The 16674-nt window shown below is 46.2% G+C and overlaps 1 protein-coding gene across 1 annotated transcript in view; it reads right to left on the minus strand.

The window, feature by feature from the left end:
- Positions 1–16674, minus strand: part of STAB2 (stabilin 2) — a 1783079-nt gene that overhangs the window by 1363258 nt on the left and 403147 nt on the right. The window contains exon 17 of the mRNA XM_069629923.1: positions 16333–16413. Within this exon, the coding sequence (XP_069486024.1) occupies positions 16333–16413 (81 nt within the window). The remainder of the gene's footprint in view (positions 1–16332; positions 16414–16674) is intronic.

A 16674-nucleotide genomic window follows, 5' to 3' on the forward strand; every position in this document is an offset into this window, starting at 1 on the left:
CTCCCGAGGAATACTCGACTCTTGGTTCTCTGGGTATCACTACTGCGATGAGGGAGATCATGCCCGAGGAATATTTGACTCTTGGTGCTCTTGGTATCACTACTGTGATGATGGAGATCATTCCCGAGGAACACTTGGCTCTTACATCCTGCTGGATATCACTGCTGTGATGAGGGAGATCATGCCTGAGGAATACTTGACTCTTGGTTCTCTTGGTATCACAACTGTGACGAGTGAGCTCACTCCCGAGGAATACTTGACTCTTGGTTCTCTGGGTATCACTACTGGGACGAGGGAGATCACTCCTGAGGGATTCTTGACTCTTTGTGCTCCATGGACCCCACCAGGCTTTCGCGCAACTTCCGTTACCTGTATCTCCATTGGGGAGCACTAGCGGTTCTTCCTGTGGTCTCAGGTCACTGTTGTTTCTGCACACATGCCGCATGCATTCCTGCTGTCCTCCTCTTTGGTCTGTGTGGCTCCACAGAACCATTGCTGCAGCAGTCTTGGCATATTATATGGACCCCATGGTCCACCCCAGAGAGGACAGCCACTGCTGGATTCTTCATGCTTCTGCAGTGAGTAAGGTTTATTCTGGCTCGTTAGTTCCTTTTAGTTTCTTCTTTAGAGGCTGACTGTCTCTTGACGCTTCGGGCAGTGCAGGACACCAGCTTCCCTCGCTGCTCTTCCTGCTCCCAAACACTCTTAGTCCTTCCTCTGTCTTCACTTTATATTGCTGGGCCCACCCCAGCGTTGCGCCAGTGTTTGTCGTCAATGCCTTTGAAGTTAACGTCATGCATCCTAGTGGCCACCTTGTGACAGTTCTTTGGTAATCCTTTACACTGTTGTTCTGTATGTTTCTTTGGTTATGCTTCATCTTAGTCCTATCTGGTCTTATAGATGCAATAGTAGAGAATTCACATAACACACAGTAGTAGTTTCAGGTTGGGACACAGAAGGAGTCAATGGGCCCATTGCCTCTGGAAACAAGGATTTTCAGATGTCTTTCATAGGACGGGAGTCCTTATCCCCATGAAGGGAGTCTCTCCCTATGAGGTGCTCACACTTTTTACCACCCTTAGAGGAACTATTGTGTAGCGGCCTCATCTCCCTCGCCGCATAGGGAAGGGTTCCCCTTTAGGGAGGAGTGACGAGAACCTGTGTATCGTCACAGAGGATATTCACTTCCTCCACCCATTCTAGAATCTTGTTATGGATTTGTTTCCCAGTATCTTCAAGGAGATGTCACTTAAGGCCGATAACAATTTAGTTTGCTTGTAGATCCTTAAATAAAGGGATGATCACACTTAAGTACCATGATTCTGGTATTTTCTATGACATAAGAACTGGCCTCATCACATTACAGATCAAAGGGGCCCATAACGTAATGTTAGATTTATACAGGTTGCCCAGAACCCCATCTGAAACCTAATTGTTTAATAGCCTCACCAACCTTGACCACTGAAAAATCATCAACCAATGTCTTCAGACTAGATACATTTAATCAGCATCGTCCAGTTCACCTACTGAACCATAGATCTGACTGAAATGCCCTAACCAATCATCAGCAGAGGTATTTATGGAGCCGTTTTCAGAGTTATCTAAGGGTTTTTCATTGCAGCCTGTCACAACCATAAGCCAAAAAGGTTTGGTATCTTTTGAATTACAATATCCCAACCAATCCCATTCAATTTCCCTCCTCATGGTCATGTCTCCCTTGAGATGCCTGGCACGCGCACATACCAAAGAATCACTATCTTCATGTCTATTCCTAAGAACTATTAGTCGTCCCCACTTGGCTTTCTGGCTTTCCTTTGAATACCACCCACTGTGCAGAGACCTCGCCCAGTTGTTGGGTCTAAGTGTTGCTCAAAGGTGACCTAGGCATTTCTAGGGGGGCTATGGCACAGTGCGTAGGATGTGTTAGCCTACTCCCTTGCATACATTAGTGTCGGGAACGCACTTCTGGCACTGATGTATAACTGGCTCCTGATCCCCAAGTGCAGGCTGGGAATGCTGTTCACCATGGCGGACTGTTAAAGAGCCTGTCACTGGGAAATGTTAACAAAAAAAGCACTTCTATCCCTCTTTATAGGATAGGAATGCAAGTGGGAGTGCACAGGTTCACATGGCTGATTTTCCACTTTAAAAGAAACTGCACAAAAGGTTCAGAAATAGGCCTATCATGCATTGCAGGCATTGTATATGAATTCTGGATGCCCTTTGAAATTTGCAGAAACAACCCATTCATATGCAAAGGTGAAATGGTGCTGGAAATGGGCATCTGAATGTGCACTTTGTTGATGCACTATTCAGCTGCCCTGTGAGAATTGGGAACAGTTTTGCATGAGAAGACGATTTTATGATGCAAGCATCCGTGAGTCATAGGATGAAGCAGAGCCCGAGGTTAACAGGCGCCTCCGTTTTGTGTCAGATCGTCACCCAGGATCTTGCTTAAGTCTAATGGGGGAGGTAGGCCGTTCCAGAGGGTGGATCCAGCTGAGGAAAGGGATCTACCTCCCACTGTCTGTTTGGAAAAACATTGGACCTGCTAAAAGATGGAGCCAGAGGACCGAAGGACTCCGGAAGGGAGGTATTTAGGGAGGGAAAGCTGGATGTAGAGTGGTCCCAGGCCGCAGACAGCCTTGTGGATGATGCAAAGGGTCTTAAATTTGATCCTTGCGGTCACCGGGAGCCAGTAGAGGGATTATAGGGCTGGAAAGATGCAGTCCCTGGGCTTGAGGGCAAGGAAAACTTGCAGTCCTCTTCTGGATTAGTTGAAGGGGTTGAAGGGAGGAAAGAGGCAGATTGAGGAAGAGGCTGTTGCAGTAGTCCATCCTAGAGAGAACCAGGGCCCTGGAGACATTGAGCTTCTGGGGGATGGTGAGGAAAGAAAGAATGCCCTTGAGGAGGTGGTGCTGGAAGTTGGACTCCTTGGTGAGGTCAGTGATGTTTGGATAGAGAGAAAGGAGTCAAAGGTGACCCCAAGGTTTTTTACCTCACAATTGGGTGAAGGAAGGGGACCCAAGTAGGCTGGTCAGATAGTGGGGGGGAGTAAGGAGCAGGCTTCCCAATAAGAAGGATCTCCCTCTTACTGGCATTAAGGCAGAGATCATTGGCAGAGCACCATGCCTGAATAGCAGTCAGGCAGTCAGGAATGAGAGAATACGAGGAGAGGAAGAGGATGGAAGACTGAAGGAGAGTTGTGTGTCATCTGTGTAACACTGGCAATGAGGGGAGAAGGTGGAGATCAAGTATGCCAGAGGGGCCAAGAAGATGTTGCAGAAATTTAGAGACTTGAAACGAAATCCACTGCAATCATAAATACAACGCGGTTGTATTTATAATTGCTGTGGTTTTCTTTTAAGTCTCCAGGGCCTCAGGAGAGTTAAAAAGAAAACCACGGCAATCATAAATACAACGCGGTTGTATTTATAATTGCCTGGACTTTCACTTTAAGTTTTCCGGGCACCACCAGCTCAGGGGAGCCTGGGAAAGCATAACAAAACAAAAAAAAGAAGCACAGCAGCACACGGCGGGAAGGATCCTGACTGCAGTCTCTGCTCTCCGGCTGTAAAAAGCAAAAGTTCCCAGTAGGGAGCTTTTGCTTCATTATTGCTGCAAGGGCAGAGTTTAACACAAGCACAGGAGGCTCATTCATTTCACAAAATGGATGACTCTTAGTGCTTGACATTTTTTGCATTGGAACTTTCTTTAAAACTATTTTTTATATATATTTTTGATTACAGACCATCTTTAGAGACAATAACATTTTTGAGTGAACTTCCCCTTTAAGTTGTTTCATATTTTTTTGCTGTTACCTTGGTTAGGTTGTCCTTTGTGAGAAACCTGAAGGCACTCTCACAACCATTCCCCAGGGATCTTCTGCTCAGGTGGCCCATTAAGTGCCATTGCTTTTGGATCCAGACCCTTGGGGTGGCAAGCAAGGGAGGATCACCTGAGTGGAGGGTCCTTGGGGATTGGGAAGAGGGTGTCTGAAGGCAAGACATAGTATCCCCCTTTCCCAACACTGACCTACCCTCCCCTCCCTTAGCCTTCATAGGATATTGCCAATTGTATTCTATCCTTCCCCCTTTTTTCCACAAAGTAACGAGATGATGAAGAAACATCGAAGAGCAATGCACACTTCCTAGAGAAAACATCACTCTAGTACTGGGACAAAGAAGAGGAGTTTGGAGGAATTCATGATTGAAGGTCAGGCATGTCCCATTGATTGGGCTGAATACAGTCAGGCAAGACAATCCAGGGACTCACACCGAAGACCACTTAATAGGTCTCAGGTGTATAACGGGTGGGTAAAGGCGAGAGAGAATGGAGAGCAGCAGGGAGACTGGCCCAACCAGGAGTGAACCTGTGGATAGCGGAGCGCCGAGATGCTGGAGAATTGCAGAGCGAAGCAGTCTGGGAAGCGTGGCGAGGAAGCTGTGTCTTCAGGAAGCTTATCGACTCGGAAGAAGGGAGTTGTGTGGACTATCGGTCCCTTCATCGTGGCTGTTGTCTGTGTCATCTCTTGGTGCCATGCTTGTCTCACACTGTGCGTATGCATCATAAATAGATAAATGTTCAATCCTTAATGTCCTTAATATCTCAAAATTGAGCAAGTCGATTTTCTAATTTCTTTTTCTTTGCCTATGCGAAAACCCCATGTTAAAAGCTGTTCAAAATGCGATCAAAGTAAACATTTTTTAACCTACTATACCATTAATATACACATCTGAAATTGTGCGAGCACAGATGGCTGCCTCGAAATATTACTCGAGAATATTTTCATATTTTTCGGAAACACCATAGAGACTTTGTGTTAACCTTAACTATGCCTTGCGCTAGCGCGAATATATAATTGCAGTCACCTGTTAGGGCCCTCTGGACATTACTGGCTACATAACATTTGGACACATCACCCCTTTCCCCGGATTTCAGCCCCTTCACACATGCGAGACGGTTGCCTGAAATCAGTGAAAGATCAATGTGGTTGTAGAAGGACCGGACAGAGCTCATTTTAAGCACTTCAACGCGGTGAACAAAATTTAAAGGTCCCATTGGGACCTCGAAAACCATGTTTCAAGGCCCTAGGTTGCACCGTTTCCGAGTAGTCAACTCTCGCCTCTCCTCCACTTCTGCTCCGGGGTATGTCAGCCAGCCACACATGATCATTCTCAGTGCAGTGTACTTCAGAATGTAAAGCACTTGAAGCGATAAGCAACTCGGAACAGCGACCTAAAGGACCATTGATTTTCAACAATTAATGAGAGTGTATACAGAACCTGTGCGGAGTACGGGTACTTTTTGCTAGTTGAAAATATTAATGTTTTTAATCCAAATCAGAAAATGACAGATGTCACACTAATTACCTGAGGAGACACAGGAGTGTGTTTCCCCCAGCAACACACAGTCGATGTACCCTGTGATTAGATGGCCGTCTCCACCACCATACCCAACCTTGTGCCCACCAAGCAGCTTCCCAGATGCGGATTGGAAGCCAACAGACCCAATAAGGATCACCAACCGTAACCAGGAGGTGAAGCAGACTCTCGAAGGCCGTGAACAAAGGCCAATAAACCTCTCTGCAGCTCTGCTGCGAACATCAGATGCACGTACACCTCATGGGACACAGGAGAATGCCTTCCCCCAGCAACACACAGTGGATGTAGCCTATGATAAGATGGCCACCTCCAGCACCGTACCCAACCCTTGTGCCCCACCAAGCAGCTTCCCAGATGTGGATTGGACGCCAGCAGACCCAATAAGGATCACTGGCCATAGCCGGGAGGTGAAGCCGACTCCCAAAGGTTGTGATCAAAGGCCAATAAACCTCTGCAGCTCTCCGCTGTTCACCCCAAATGTCGCAAGCCGAAGTGGTCCCTGTCTACTCTGACCAGCTGCAAGGCAAAGGTAAGCCCGACTGGTACTCATGCACTGCTGGCACCTATGTCTTTGTTCAGGGGGGACTTGCGCGCCTCCTTTGCCCACGCCACTATCCATTGCCATGCCCCACCCCCTTCCTCCCCTGGCAATCCCGGCAGAAACCCCCACAGGGCTGACCCGCTACGCTCACTCGCTCATCAGCATGGCCTAAAGCCAACAAGCTGGCCCCGACTACAACTCCATGCCACCCCTCCCCACAACCACAACATTGAATCGCTGTTTCAAGTGGCACGACCTTAGCACATGCTCCGCTACCCTTACCACGGTTGCAAAACCGCACTGGGAAGCTCCGTGCCACTCCCCTGCCGAACCCATCGCCCACAGCAATGCTGCGATAACGGTGAGACTCCATGCCCCAGCGACTCACCATCCCAGCACAGGAATGCAGGCTAACCATACCACAGGGACGACCATCCCCAACAACCCCTTGGCTGCTGACCACAACACCAACAGCCACCCAGTGGCAAGACCTCACATTAGCCACCCACTAACACCTAGACCTAAACTTACCACAGCCACGACAAGGAAGAACCCCCTACGGCCTTCATTCCTTGTGTCCCCACGCTGCATAGAAGCAACCACTGCCAACACTTTGGTAGCCGGGAACTCAAGGCTAGCTTACAGGTCAGCCAAACCCATCCCATCCCACCGCCCAGTCAGCCTGGATACAAGGAACCAACACCTGGGCCTCAGATTGCACCCTTGACATGTGCAACTCTTTAAGAACAAGCCCACAAGGTCAGGCCCAACCAAAGACAGCGCAGTCACACTCACAAGACAGCCAAGCCACCCACAACAGCAGCAAACTGCCCCGCCACACTAATAACTCCAAAGGCCCCCACGCTAGAAACAAGTCACCTAACGCAAAGCCTGCCACTCCCAATGGCACCTTGGACAGACAATGGCAAGCTACAAGTGCAGACCCGACCCCTCTCACACTTAAAACAACCCCGTCCGGCCCCCGATTCAAAGGAGCCTTCATTAACACCAGATCAATTCCCGCCCACTCCCTTGGCATCAACAACCTAATTACCTCCCAAAACCTAGACCTATTAGCCATCTCTGAAACCTGGCTCAACCAACCCTCTGGCTCAGCGTTATCTTTATCCCTTCTGGAAGGCTTCACAATTCTGAGATGCCATGCCACAGACCGGATACTAACTGCGGAGGTGGAGCAGTCATATTTAGATACTCCTTCCACATTAGATCCATCGACAGGGCTATGCTGACGTGAACAGTGAGCTCCTCTCAGTGAAACTCACCTCCTCCCATTACGACTGCATCACCATTCAGATTATCTATCGACCCCCAGGGCCCAACACAGCCTTCAAAGCAGATCTCTTGCACATGATAGGGGAACACATTATACCCACTTCAAGGATCATACTCCTGGGGGACTTGAACCTAGGACTCAATGACTCCACTGACAAGACAACCTTTGCTGTGGGCAACGCACTATTCTTAAAACACTGTTTTCTCCACACTCGAGGCAGAACTTTAGATTGGACAGCTGACTTTAACAGTCAAATCTCCATCACAGCCAATGTCCCGTGTCCATGGTCAGAGCACATATCATCAGCTTTACCTTCCCCCAGTGGAAACGCCAGCCCCCCAGCCCAGCCATGCCTCAATCCTTGTCACGCAGCACCTGGAAGATATCCAAAGACTCCATTTCCCCGCTTCCTCACTCCAGTCCGCCCAGAATCTCCTAACTCCACAGACCCCGATGTACTAGTGGATACCTACACCATCACCCTCACAAAAGCGGCAGCCCCGCTACTCTTGTGGAAAGTGAAACCAGCAGGCCAGATCAACACCTGGGTCACCGAAGATCTCCAGGTCTTGCGCAATAAAAAAGGACAGGCGGGAGCAATCTGGAAAAAAAGCGCCCTCAGCCGCATCCAAAGCGGCATTCAACAAGATAGCCGCTCAATACAAGCAGGCCATTATTACTACCGAAGCTAACGGCTATAACACTAGACTAGCTAACACCAGCTCCAACTCCCAAGAACTATTTAATATCCTTCGGGAACTAGAGTCGCACCTCACCCCCCACCCACCTAACACCATTTCCAAAGATGAGAACTGGTGCTGCAAGATCCAGGATATGCCTGGAAATCTGTACACTCCAGCAGAAAATCGAAAAGAAACAAGCCCTGATCAAAGTACTCCCCCACCACGCTCCTCCCTCCAAATTGCCCAAGACACCTCTTTTCTGTTTTCTGTTTTCGAGAAATCTTGGAACTAAAAACAGCCAACATCATTTAAAACCTAAAACCCTCCAGGTGCAAAGGGGACATCTGCCCAGCCAATATTATTAAAGATTGTGCAGAAACCGTATTACCCTTCATTACCAAACTCATCAACGCCTCCTTCACAAGTAGCGAAGTCCCACCAAGCTTAAAAGAATCTTTGGTCCTCCCACTGCTAAAGAAACCAACACTCGTCCCGTCCATCCCTAACAACTATGCCACATCACCACACTGCCATTCCTATTAAAAATTCTAGACAGAGCAGCAGACATCCAAATGCAATCTTACCTAGAAGAAAACCAAATCTTGGGGATGCGCCAATCAGGCTTCAGACCAGGCCATGGCACTGAAACAGCACTCCTTGATGAGGGAAACCCTGCTTTCCCCCTCCTACTAGACCTCTCAGCTGCAGTCAGCCTGGTTAATCACAAAACCCTAGACGCAGCCAACTTCTCGCCAGAGGCGACATCATGGGCAGCATCCTTCCTGGAGGGTAGATCCACAAGAGTTTTCTCCGACCTGACCAGTGCACCACCCATACCCACCCCCTGTGGAGTCCCACAAGGTTCCTGTATCTCTCCTGCCCTATACAACATATTCACCAAGCCCCTCTTTGACCTCCTAGACAGCATCAGCATCTCCTACACGAACAATGCTGATGATACACAAATTCTCCTGCCCCTGACAGCCCGTACCGTTAACAGCACTTACTCAACAATCCAATCTTGGATGGCAGAACATTTCCTATGCTTAAATTATGACAAGACAGAAATCCTACTGGTGGGCTCTCCAGCTATGCTCAAGAATCTCGACCCTCAATTATCTGCCTTCACCATTGACGGGACACAGATCCCCACCTCAGCGTCAGTAAAAACTCTGGGCATCCACCTAGATGCATCACTGCCCCACGCCACCAGCCACGATGATCCACGCTGCTAGGCACTGCTTAACTATCGCCCGAGCGATCACCAGGGCCAGACTGGATTATTGCAGTGCTCTATTTGCAGGAACTGCCAAACAGAACTTAAAGAAACGACAGGTTGGGGGGTTGGTAGGGGTGTATGTTTTGTCCTGTTGTTGTTTTTTTGTGTTTTGTGTTGTCACGTCTTGCCATGAGATAGGAGGGTGGGGATGTTTTCAGATTTCGTTTTGAATAGCTGTTAATTTAGTAGTAATTTGCATTTTTTTGCACTGATGTATATGGAGTAATCGTTTGCTTGTTCCCATTCTGTTGTTACTCAGTTGTATTATTTTCTGTATCATTATTAAATAAAGTTGGTAAAAAAAAAAAAGAAACTACAGACAATCTAGAACAATGCGCTTCAGGCAGCACTTAAAATCCCAAAAAGAAACCACATCTCTGCCATTCGGTAAAAAAGTGCACTGGCTCCCAATCAAGGAAAGGATCATATTCAAAATCCTTTCAATCACACACAAATGCCTATCTAACACAGCGCCCCAATACCTGTCCCAAATAATTGTGAGATCCAAATCCAACAGACCAATCAGAACCGCCTATGCACACCGCCTGGTCCTACCAAGAATAAAAACAGCCAGAGGAAGAGGCTCAAGGTTCCCGACTGTGGCAACCATCAACTGGAAACGCCCTTCCACCTGCTTTAAGAGCAGACCCATAATGATGGCCATTCCGCAAATCCCTAAAAGCCTGGCTATTTGCCCAAGAAGCTATCTGTCGAGCAGTACCCGGGCCAAGACTGAACTTAAGTCAACCATGCTCCCATGCCAGAAGGGAGGTTGAAGATGCATGGCCCCTGCGATATGCCGACATTAGTTTGCTTGCTTTGATGTTCACATGAAACTGGTTCCGCAACAGCGCCCTGATGCCCGTGGGCTGAGGCGCTTTACAAATAAAAAACTAAATAAATAATTACCGTTCATGCAGCGCTACATGCCTCTTAAAGGGACCCCAGGTGAGAAGATGCCGGACTTCAAGGAGCAAATGGTCACTTAGAGAAGGTTTACTTCATACAGTAGTTATTTCTAGGGGTTTTGTAATGCACTACCTGATTGTGCTACACTCCAGGGCACTAGGAAAGAAATGAGATGAGTGGAGGATGGAAAAGGGGTGGTTTGAACAAGGAGATGTAAACCAAAGCATAGTAGATTTCATTAAAAGCAATGCATGGCTTCACCCTCAAGGCTGTTTCAACATGCATCAGATTTAGGTCATGGGTATAATGATGGGGGGGGTCACTAACCAAGTGGGCTTCAGATAATCATATGGCAGCTCTTATGGGAAAGTAACCTTTTAAGGACATTCTCAGCCCTGAAGGTTAAGTTCATGGTTACACAGTTGGGCAGATTCCTGACCAAGCGGTCATTAGTAAATGCAAAGGGCGCCACAAGCTTTTATGGAAAAGCTACGTTTTTAGGACCTTCCTGACCATGAGAGGATCAGTTCCACTCAAACAGTTTTGGGCCTTTGGATGAAATTCTTTTCCCTCTCGGTGGACAGGGTCCGCATGTTCGCTGTGGAGTACCTAGGGCCGCCGTGGCCCACGGCTCTGGAAGCGATGCACAGTGTTTTATATCTAAACCACTGATGGAACTGTAAGGATCTTGTAGGTGTGATCAGGCATGCCGCTCTACTTGGATTGCCTGAATGCTTATTTAGAAAGGCTTGTGTGCACGCTGCACAATGATCCATGTTCAGTGACACGAGAACATTCGATACGTGTGTGCAGTTACTTAACAAAAAGATATGAGAATCAGAGCAAAGGGAAATGATCAAATGCTTTGGGAGTAATCAGCAAAAAATATGTTGCTAAAAAGGCAGGGAGATTGTCTCAGTTTCAGGAATGTCTAAAGCTCAGAGAGTGGACCTGCAAAGAAGAGCCCAAGGGGTGGGCCTTCCAATCACTGCCAGGACCAGGATTGAGAAACCACTTTTGGTATTGGCTTACTAGTGGCACAGCAACCAAATGCCAACTGTTGTCTTGTAGACAGAAGGCAAGATTGACTGGACTAAGTAGTGCATGGGAGCCAATGGGCCTCATTTTAAGATCGGCGGAATGGGTTAATGGGTTCCGCAAGTGGGTGCGGACCCGTTAACTCCATTCCGCATGATTACAAGCTCCCCTCACGGGATCTGGTAAGGAACGGCTGGTCAAACCAGGCGTCGTTACCGGGTCCCGCGAGGGGAGGAGGGAGCAAACAACGGGCTGCTCGTAATCGGCCTGTTGTTTGCACTCTCTCCCATTCCCATTCAGCCCTATTGGGACTCAGATGGGAATGGGGAAGGTCTGGGCTCGGGTTCCCAGAGGGAGGAATTACCGGGCCCTCCGTACTTGGAATGGCCCGGTAATCCCCATTCTGGGAACCCGGTAAAGGAGCCCGGTTTGGCAGCAGACATGGAGCTTATAGCTCCATGGCTACCGCTAAACTCGTAATGAGGCCCAATGTGTTCCAACGTGCTACACACAGCACAGAACGCTCACCAAGGCATACACTGGACCTTGACTCCTTGACCGTAGCAAGCGAAGCATGGTTCTAGCATCTGGGAGTTTTTCAGGTAACTCCTGCTGGGGGTGCCGCAGGTGTCCCAGGTCTATCTCTGCTTATATTGTCCATTCTCAGTTGGGCTTTCTTTCAACGTATTGCTCTGTGGATAAGCAGAACGGTTAATGATAGGGTCGCCTTAACATAAGACATTATCATAGGCGTTATAAAAAGTACTTCAGGTTTTTGGGCCTGCATGATTGGTTTATTGACCCAAGGAACATTCCGTCAATGCCACGTCAGTTTGGAAATATATAACAAGTGAAGCCTGGATAGACTATAGCAAAGTTCTAAGCTGGTCTCATTTATGTGTTAAAGAATATTTAGTTGTAGCCCCAGTCAGGGGTAGTGAGCTATCTGCCTGCAGTGAGACATCAGCATCACCCTAGTTTACTAAGTGGGTTTACCCATTTCCTCCTACTCCTGGGGGATAGTGTGACAGGGACGTAAGTGGAATGCTATGGGAATGTACTTCTAGTGACAAAGAAACTCTGATGCAGGTGTTATTATTGTGTGCGCCCAGAAAGCAATACGGAATCCTGTTACTATATGACTGAGGCTCTTATCAGTGCAGACCTGCATTCTTATTTCTGTGGATTCCTTTAATGTTTACATATGCACCGTGTGTGTTGCTGCTCTTTAAAGATAAAGTCAGTATAACCATTTTAACTATTTCCAGCTATTTGAACTTGCAGTTTGTAATTTGGATTGTAAGGTTTCACTTTTGTATACTTGCAAATGTGACTATTATGGGACCATGAGTCCTGAAATAAAGGGAATACTAGACTCTGGGAGTCCATGGGGCTGCACTGCAGCTGTAACTTCCCACCCAAGGCCCACTAAGGTATTTGATGGCATCTCCTTATGAAGGATTGTGTGACTGGTTAGTTCATGGCAACACCTGGCACCTTGTACCAGAGCAGCTGGCGGTAGCACCTGAGTGCATGATGTTTGTGGCCAATGGAAGGTGAATGCCTGGCACATTTCTATCCAATTGGCTTTCTTAGTGTGTGTTTAAACCGCTATCATTCTCAGCATGCCTTGCGGAACAATGGATACAAACCTTATCTAATCACATGTGCAATTCACATACTGAAAAAAGCATAACATTTTCATATAAGATGGATCCCGTATGAGGAAGTGAATAAGATGGATCCCGTATAAGGAAGTGAATAAGATGGGTCTTGTACAAGGAAGTGAATAAGATGGATGCCGTATAAGAAAGTGAATAAAATGGATCCCATATGAGGAAGTGAATAAGATGGATCCCGTATGAGGAAGTGAATAAGGTATAAGTAAGTGAATAAAATGGATGCCGTATAAGGAAGTGAATAAGATGGGTTGCGTATAAGGAAGTGAATAAGGTATAAGGAAGTGAATAAGATGGATGCCGTATAAGGACGTGAATGAGATGGATCGCGTATAAGGAAGTGGATAAGATGGATCCTGTGTAAGGAAGTGAATAAGATGGATCGCGTATAAGGAAGTGAATAAGATGGATCCCGTATAAGGAAGTGAATAAGGTATAAGGAAGTGAATAAGATGGATGCCGTATAAGGACGTGAATAAGATGGATCGCGTATAAGGAAGTGGATAAGATGGATCCTGTGTAAGGAAGTGAATAAGATGGGTCCTGTACAAGGAAGTGAATAAGATGGATCCCATATAAGGAAGTGAATAAGATGGGTCGCGTATAAGGAAGTGAATAAGGTATAAGGAAGTGAATAAAATGGATTGCGTATAAGGAAGTGGATAAGATAGATCTCGTGTAAGGAAGTGAATAAGATGGATCCCGTGTAAGGAAGTGAATAAGATGGATCCCATATAAAGAAGTGAATAAAATGGATCGGGTATAAGGAAGTGGATATGATGGATCCCATGTAAGGAAGTGAATAAGATGGATTCTGTATTAAGGAAGTGAATAAGATGGATCCCGTGTAAGGAAGTGAATAAGATGGATCCCATATAAGGAAGTGAATAAGCTGGGTCCTGTATAAGGAAGTGAATAAGATGGATCCCGTATAAAGAAGTGAATAAAATGGATCGCGTATAAGGAAGTTGATAAGATGGATCCCGTGTAAGGAAGTGAATAAGATGGATCCTGTATAAGGAAGTGAATACGAAGGATCCCGTGTAAGGAAGTGAATAAGATGGATCCTGTGTAAGGAAGTGAATAAGCTGGATCCCGTATAAGGAAGTGAATAAGATGGGTCCTGTATAAGGAAGTGAATAAGATGGGTCCTGTACAAGGAAGTGAATAAGATGGATCCCATATAAGGAAGTGAATAAGATGGGTCCTGTACAAGGAAGTGAATAAGATGGATCCCATATAAGGAAGTGAATAAGATGGGTCCTGTACAAGGAAGTGAATAAGATGGATCCCATATAAGGAAGTGAATAAGATGGGTCGCGTATAAGGAAGTGAATAAGGTATAAGGAAGTGAATAAGATGGATCCCGTATAAGGAAGTGAATAAGATGGGTCCTGTATAAGGAAGTGAATAAGATGGGTCCTGTACAAGGAAGTGAATAAGATGGATCCCATATAAGGAAGTGAATAAGATGGGTCGCGTATAAGGAAGTGAATAAGGTATAAGGAAGTGAATAAGATGGATCCCGTATAAGGAAGTGAATAAGATGGATCCCATATAAGGAAGTGAATAAGATGGGTCCTGTACAAGGAAGTGAATAAGATGGATCCCATATAAGGAAGTGAATAAAATGGGTCGTGTATAAGGAATTGAATAAGGTATAAGGAAGTGAATAAGATGGATGCCGTATAAGGAAGTGAATAAAATGGGTCGTGTATAAGGAAGTGAATAAGGTATAAGGAAGTGAATAAGATGGATGCCGTATAAGGAAGTGAATAAGATGGATTGCGTATAAGGAAGTGGACAAGATGGATCCCATGTAAGGAAGTGAATAAGATGGATTCTGTATAAGGAAGTGAATAAGATGGATCCCATATAAAGAAGTGAATAAGGTGGGTCCTGTACAAGGAAGTGAATAAGATGGATCCTGTATAAGGAAGTGAATAAGATGGATTCCGTATAAAGAAGTGAATAAAATGGATCGCATATAAGGAAGTGGATACAATGGATCCCATGTAAGGAAGTGAATAAGATGGATTCTGTATTAAGGAAGTGAATAAGATGGATCCTGTGTAAGGAAGTGAATAAGATGGATCCCGTATAAGGAAGTGAATAAGATGGATCGCGTATAAGGAAGTGGATAAGATGGATCCCGTGTAAGGAAGTGAATAAGATGGATCCTGAATAAGGAAGAGAATAAGATGGATCCTGTGTAAGGAAGTGAATAAGTTGTATCCCGTATAAGGAAGCGAATAAGATGGGTCCTGTATAAGGAAGTGAATAAGATGGATCCCGTATAAAGAAGTGAATAAAATGGATCGCGTATAAGGAAGTGGATAAGATGGATCCCGTGTAAGGAAGTGAATAAGATGGATCCTGTATAAGGAAGTGAATAAGATGGATCCTGTATAACGAAGTGAATACGATGGATCCCGTGTAAGGAAGTGAATAAGATGGATCCCGTGTAAGGAAGTGAATAAGATGGATCCCATGTAAGGAAGTAAATAAGATGGATCCCGTATAAGTTTCCATTGGTCACCCAAGTGTGACATTCTAAGAATAACCATCACCTACTCTACGATGGGCAAGAGTCAGAGGTCTCCAGCGGATGCCCTAGGAATTTCTCTCACAAAGTCTTAAAGGAAGGACCTATGGATCGTGCCGCAGTGCATGACATCTTGGTCTGATTTGGGGGATTAAATCCGGAGACAGTGAGTGCATGCAGAAAAGAGAAAGGTAAATAATTTCAAGAACCTTGCCCTCAAACCAATGGGCCCAGCTAGGAAGGCCCATTGTCTGCCTAGTTAAAGTCTGCTGAGAGATCGAGGGGATGAGCAAACCCATAACCGGAAGTGTAACCCTCTGACTGTGAGACCAACAGTGAAGGCCACAAAAGAGAGGATGAGAAGATTTCTAAACAGTGTCCACGCTTGGAATTTGGAACTAGGCCCAACTTTGCTGTCAGGATTAAAGAAGAGCCGTGACAGGCAACTGATTTATAGACTCAGTAATATTGGAACCTGAGAAGGTTAGTTTAGTTTCAAATAAACTTAAAAACCCACAACTTGTCAAAATGAGTCACTAGTCCGCACCTGGTCTTACCAATGGAATTTCTTCTTGGTGGGTTTCCTTCTTCAATGTCACGGTCTGTGAAGCACCGAGTTCGCTTACCTATTGGGTCTGAATTCTTAATAATTTTATACTAAAACTAAACTGAAATGCCTTTGACGTCCCAGAGGAAAGCATGGTCCTAATACAATGCTCCTGTCTGAGAGTGAGGGATGGAGACGGACATAGCAGTCATTCTCATGATCAGTTGTGGGCGGCTCCAATGAACATTGCAGAACATTCTGGCAGATTCTACATGTTCCTCACGGGCAGGTTGCATATGGCAGCGGTTTTTGTCATTTGTTTTTCTGTTATGTCACACATTTATCTGGCCTTAAAGGTAGTCTCCCCATGTGCCCTTCTAGAAGACCTTCAGAAGTAGCTTCTGCCTGCGATGGTCCCGTGCACTGTACTTACGTTGCTGGTTGTGTTGAAGTGGAGGAGCTGGTTGGCCATGGTCACGATGCTGCGCCAAGGGATAACATTGGCAACTGCAAGCTGAAAAGAACAAAAAAGCAAATTCAACACAACAGTCTTGAACTCAGTGACCACACAAACATATCCATTCTTTTCACAAAACAATAGATAGCCCGTGCAGCTATCGGCAGAGCGGGAAGAAACATACAACAGAACCACATCCAGCTGAAGTGACAGTGCTTTTTTGTGTTTGTCATGTCATGGTTTGTGCAATTTCTCTTGGACACCTGTACCTGGTTGGTTTACTAATTTCTGGTGCTTTATGCCTGTGCCTGGCACTCT

The sequence above is a fragment of the Ambystoma mexicanum genome, chromosome 12 (genome assembly GCF_040938575.1).
Source record: "Ambystoma mexicanum isolate Mex_15411 chromosome 12, UKY_AmexF1_1, whole genome shotgun sequence".
Taxonomy (NCBI): domain Eukaryota; kingdom Metazoa; phylum Chordata; class Amphibia; order Caudata; family Ambystomatidae; genus Ambystoma; species Ambystoma mexicanum.